This window comes from Aplidium turbinatum, chromosome 1 (assembly GCF_918807975.1).
Source record: "Aplidium turbinatum chromosome 1, kaAplTurb1.1, whole genome shotgun sequence".
NCBI lineage: Eukaryota > Metazoa > Chordata > Ascidiacea > Aplousobranchia > Polyclinidae > Aplidium > Aplidium turbinatum.
Genome location: NC_137472.1, coordinates 35552395 through 35558613, shown reverse-complemented (window position 1 = coordinate 35558613; position 6219 = coordinate 35552395). Strand labels below are relative to the sequence as shown.

The following is a 6219-nucleotide window of genomic DNA, read 5'->3' as shown; positions in this document are numbered from 1 at the left end:
CATAGTAAAATGAAAACTTTTTCTTTATAAACAGAAAAGTACATAGTTATAAACATGTTCTAACGAATATTTGATCGCACCAAAGCAATTTTAGCTCCATGATATCTGGTAAAATCTTTGATCTTTTATAATCACTTTTATGTTGATTATGACGTCATAACTACTTGATTATGTTAGCTCATGGCTGTCAGTCCTAATACTTTGCTTTGATAAACTATAAATTAGCACTGACGATCTAAACATGGGTTTAATTTTTACATTTTAAGCTCTTTTGTTTTTTAATTAGATTGACCAAGCACTCCAACCATTTTGTTGGTAGTCTTAACTTATTTTTTGATGAATTTTGTGTCTAAAAAAATTACATCATTGCTTTTTTCCACTACACTTTACTTTTACCTTTCTCTTTAAGCACATCAGCGTATGTAAGAATAATAAATTTTTTACAGTCTAGTTTAACTTATCAGGCTTAAAGGTATCAGCTGTTAAAGTTGTACAAAACGTTAATTTTGGGTCGAAAATCAAAATCAGGACAAAGTATTCTAGTTTAGCGTTGGTGATGCCTTCAGCATTTAGTTGCAGAATGGTCACTCCTTGACCTACAACAGCTGGTGCTGTTCGCCCTGACAAGGGCGCTATGCTTGGTCTGGGGGTGCCATTCTGATGATTGTTTTCCGCATAATAACTTTATAGCGACAGTTGTAGGTGGTTTAAGTGGTTTAGCCTTAGTCTATGCCTCTGCTGAATACTGTGCTGCTACTTGGTGCAGAAGCGCCCATACTGACCCTGTCGATGTGCCAATCAACAACTGCCTGCGAACTGTCACAGGTTGCCTCCGTCCAACTCCAACTGACTGCTTGCCTGTCCTCGCAAACATTGAGCCAGCTGCACTACGGCGCCAACGTGCTGTTCTTTCCCTGAGCCGTAAAGCCCTAAACCCCGGCCATCTGCTACACGCAACCACGCTGAGATATCCACCAAAGCAGCGGTTAAAATCAAGAAAGCCATTTGTACGCGCTGCACAAGACCTTCTGGCAGCCTCTGGTGGAAGCCCTAGCAAACAGTGGTGCCACGCGGCATGGTGTGAACAATGGTCAAGCAGCACATCCCCACTTCGCCAAGTATTTAGATCCCCGCCCGAGAACCAGCTGGGCCATGGCCTCTCTAGACTTGCCTCATCAAGGCGTAACCGTTTGCTCACTGGTGTTGGACGCTATGGTGCAGACATGTTACGCTGGGGCTTGGCAGAGAGTGCTGCTTGTGAGTGTGGTGAAATGCAGACGGCAGCCCACATTATCAAGGATTGCCGGCTATACAGACCACCTCATGGTATGGAAGGCCTAGTTTCCATCGATGACGACACCAGGCAGTGGCTAACCAACGGATGCCCTGACATATAGCGACAACACGAGAGAAGGACAAAGAATTGATGTTCCGATTGCTTCGGAACAAAGATTCGAAATTTCCAAATACTTTCGAACTATTTTTATGCTCAACACGCTTGAGCTTGAGTATTAGTTGGCAAATCTTTGATGTGCGTTTTACTTCGTGTTCAAAACCAAAACTGTAAGGTTCCACTCAAGACAGTTGTTACGAAGTGTTTTATTCATTTTGAAATTTTTTTTAAACACTTATGTTTGATTTTGAATTTCATGCATTGCAGTGCTGTGTTGTCTTCAATGTTTCTTGGTGAATACCTGAACAACATCCGCAAAGCTGGTGTTCTTCTCAGCGTGGTCGGCTCGACCATGGTGGTTCTGCACTCCCCCAGACACGAGAAAGTATCAACCTTTGTCGGGCTAGTGGAACGCTTCGTTGATGCACGTAAGGATTTCGTATCGCGTCTTTATGTCTTAAAAATTTATTATATTAATAATTGTTGTATTTATTGCCTGGAAAGCGACAAAAAGTATTTTCCGAACCAAAAAACAACTGTTTTATTTTGTAGCGTACCGTGGCAAGAATAGCTGTAGTAGCCACGCCCTTCAGCCATCAAGCTGGCCTCATGAGAATCGCATTGATTTTGCCACAATACTTTTCAAGTTTCCATCTCTACTTATGTTGCCCTTCGATAAGAATTACATGTTTCCCCTAAACGGTTCGAAAGCAATCGACCAGCTGCAGCGAGTTTGCATGTAATTTTATGTATATAACCTGTTTGAGGCGATAGTGACGTTTATGTGATAGAGGTTCGCAAAGTGGCTGTCGGTAGCAAATCAAACCGACATGCCACGTTACTTTTTGGTTAAAACGTTCGAAAATTTTATTGTTTTTTTTTTTTTTTTTTTTATTACAGTAACGGTTTTGTACCCATGACAATGTTGCCTAAGTTATGCATGCAATAAAAATATTTGCACACGACATTTTGTAGGCGGAGTTGCGACCCAGACTTATAAAGTCTACACGAAATATAATATCCCGATGGCGGTTGCACTAAAATCTTTGCAACTTTTTTCCTGGATTTGTTCCTTTAGTTTGATTTCGTTTTGCAATACAACAAATTTTGTTTCATCTTGCACTCGAACGATAAGACAACGCATGCGAATATTAGAACGTAGAATGCTCCTTAAAATCCATACTGCGTTCCTTACGTCATGTGATCTTCAATCATGGCGTTTGGCTATGTTCTTTTAAAAATGTACGTATTATTTGGGCCATCACCAAGGCTTTTGCCATTGGTTTCGCCTTCTCTAAAATGATTGATTATTATTTAAAGTTTTCAAATGCATTCGAGAATTTTTTACATTCTTGCAAACGTTATAAAGTGTAGATTCACTCAACTCCATTATTTTATGTTCAGGATTTTTGGTATATTGCTGCTTACTTCTCATCGCTTCTATCGTCTTGATAGTCGTCGTTGCACCACGTCGAGGTCACCGCGACATCATGGTTTATGTATCCATTTGCAACATGATTGGTGCGGTGACTGTGCTCTGTGGAAAGGGATTGGGCATTTCTTTAAAGAATCTTTTTGCCGAAGGTCAACCGACTGTGTACTTACATCCACTGTTCTGGGTGCTCATTCTCGGTAATGTGATCGGGATACCTGTGCAAGTGATCTACATCAACAAAGCCTTGGCCATGTTTGATACCAGCGCTGTCACCCCGATCAAATACGTCTTCACCAATATTTTTTTGATCATCGGCTCGATTTTGCTTTTTGACGAGTCTTTGAGTGCCGAAGATTGCATTGGCTTCGGCTGTGGCTTCACCACGATCGTGATTGGAGTTGTCCTTATCAATTTCTACAAGGAGTTGCCATCGAAATCTTACTATGGCGTCAACGATGAAGACGTTGAAATGTCTCCTCTCCAATAGCTCAGCTTGTTGAGTAAAAAATTCAAGCTTTCTGTTGTAGCGGGTATCGCCGGTAACCTCAGAACGATGCCAGGCATTTTACAGATGAAGGTACAATTATTGATTGCATATTTTTTGCTTTGATGTTATTTTAAAGCGGTTCAACGTCCTTTGTGCTAGTTCATTTGTTTGGTTTAATTATCATAAATTAATTTTCTACCTAATTTAAGTTCTGTAAACGTCGTATAATGTATTTTTATATGTAAGGTTCTTTTGGTAGGATTTACATCACTATGCAGTGTTATTTTTACCAGATTATCTCTATAATTGTGCTCGTAGTAGTCATGCTGGTTGCTCTTGTATTACAGTAATCTATTTTTGTGTCAACCCTAACTTGTGTGATGCTTAATTTTTTGCACTACTTGTTAGCGCCTTGGTGGCTATCAATGTACGATTGTACGCAGTGCTGTGTTAAGGGGAGGGCCAAGGGGGGCCTGGCCCCCGAGCCCACCATCTCAGGGGGCCCACAAATAACAGACATTTGCGTTTCAGTGATTTTTTTTTGATTTTTTAAAGTTTACTGCGTGTACTTGTCCATTATAAAGATGATTTAGGTCTTATTATATTAAAACATCTTAATTTGGGCCCTTACTACACTGAAACATCTCTAAAAACACCATTACTATCTTAAAAGAAAGTTAAAATGCGATAACGTTAGTTCAGGTAACATGATCTGCAGAAATATATTTAACATATTATATAACAGGTGGGATGCAATTGAATATTGAATTCAAGATGGGCCCAATTGCCACACAGTGTTTTTGCACAACCGTTTTATATGTTTTGGTCATTTACTTTTGTGGTGAAACTTCGATAATGATTTTATGCTTACTGGTAAGAAGCATCATACCTAATAAGTTCACTCGTTGAAGATTCTGTGGAGAAACTATTTAGAAGTTGAAGTGTAATTGATGTAGTTGGGCCCATTTCAAAATCAATGGAAATATTGATAGGGCATTTTTTATGTGTTTACCGATATGTTTGAAAAATGTGGCTGTTTTTTTAGTATAATTTACAATACATTGAAAGAAATTGGAAAGCACAAATAGTGAAATGAAAAAAATACTAGAGGGCCCTTTTTGAATTCACATAGCCTACTGGTAGCCTATTCAATTTCTTTTGATTGAAAGAAATCGGAAAGCACAAAAGTGAAATGAAACAAAAAATTGAGTTGGGCCCTTTGTGAATTCACATACCTATATATTCAATTTATTTTATGATTTATCATTTCATTTTTAACATTTACAATACCGTAAATATAAATATCCTTGACTAGTGATGTCATGAGCAGAATAAACCCGTCCGCTGCCGCACTGCACAATGCACATGTCTTCTCGTACACTACAACGCAAAACATCTCGAAATGTCATACTGCCTCTGCAGTCTGCATCATGAAGAATAAGAGTGCACTTGTGCAAGTGCACATCAAATACAAGGGAATCTATTAAACAAAAGCAAATTTGGGAAAAAATTTAGGGCCTATTTAGGCAATTGAGGAACTTGCACCACTTGTTATCCACCTTTTATAGCTCATCTGAGTTGCTTTTTATTGAATGCTGGATACTTTTAGCAGAAACGTTCTTCTGTATTTACTTTTTTCTGAATATATGCACATGAAATTTCTCTTATTTTCAAATACCTTATAGACCTGGCATATCACATGTTGTATGGTAGCCCACTGAAATTGCTTTGATCCAAAATAAAAATCATTCTTTCACAAGTGACCTGTTTAAGTGTTTAGTCTTGACACTAATTAAGGCTACCAATGCATTCAAGTTAATTAAAGTTTTTAGGATATGGTAGGCTACCATATCCTAAAAACTTTAATTAACTTGAATGCCTGCATAAAATAATGAAAGCTTTGCCTTGGAATGAAATAATGTTCAATAAAAATAATTAAACACTTGATTCTCAAAACTCTTGACACTGTTTTTGTTTACAAATAAAAATTTACAATCATAATGCTTTACCTTGGTTGACAGAACAAGTAGGGTTGCCAGATAAACCATAGAAATGGTGAAAAACAATAATGTTACCAGACCAAATGACCAAATCTGAATGAAAATTAATAATTTCTTCAGTTTCGGTTTTATCCCCAGATTTTATTCCGGTACCGCGACGCAAAGTTCAAACAGTCAAAATTCTGCGCGGTACGGTGGTATTACCGCGTAGTGACTACACTCCATTGCCAGTATTTTTTTTATTAGAAATTGTTAACACTTTTGGCTTTCATTTCGAGCAAAGGTGTAGCTAAGAAATGATAGACCTGTGTTTGCGATTACTTACACTTGTGTTGTTTTCTAAACTGGTGAGAAAGTATATTGAAGTGAACCACATTTCCATATCAGTGCAGTGAAAGTATACACAATACTATAGGTCTGCTTGACGATAGAGGGCCCAAAATTATTCTGGCCCCGGGGCCCACAAAGGGATTAACACAGCACTGATTGTACGTAGTATCATAGGCTATGGAGTGATAGGTTATGCTTGCCTACCTGATGTAATAGACTTCAGTTACTTGATTGCCTGTATAACATTAATTTATCCAATAAAATATTCTTATCAACTTGTAGATGTTTCTTTTAAGCCATCTTGATGAGACAACATTTTCGTTTGTGTTACGAGAAATATTCATTGTTAGCATTTCGGCCTTGATAGCGCAAGGCCGCAACTGATCTAAACATTTTAAATGGTTGTTGTTCATGGCCTTAACTTACTAGAGTTTCCTACAACTCAGCAGTTGTGAACACAGCGCATTGTGCAGTTGAACTTGTCTAATTCGTCACACTTTCGTCTGTCCTGTTTTGGTGTAGGTTACAGTAGTTTTGGCTTGTTTGCATAATTTGTCACTTTTTTTTAATCCCC

General features: G+C 38.3%; 1 protein-coding gene across 1 annotated transcript in view; it reads left to right on the top strand.

The window, feature by feature from the left end:
• Nucleotides 1–5914, top strand: part of LOC145765238 (magnesium transporter NIPA2-like) — a 39634-nt gene extending 33720 nt beyond the window's left edge. The window contains exons 4-5 of the mRNA XM_082577027.1: nt 1661–1821; nt 2798–5914. Coding sequence (XP_082433153.1) covers nt 1661–1821; nt 2798–3315 — 679 coding nt within the window. The 3' untranslated portion in view covers nt 3316–5914. The remainder of the gene's footprint in view (nt 1–1660; nt 1822–2797) is intronic.
• Nucleotides 5915–6219: the final 305 nt, after the last annotated feature.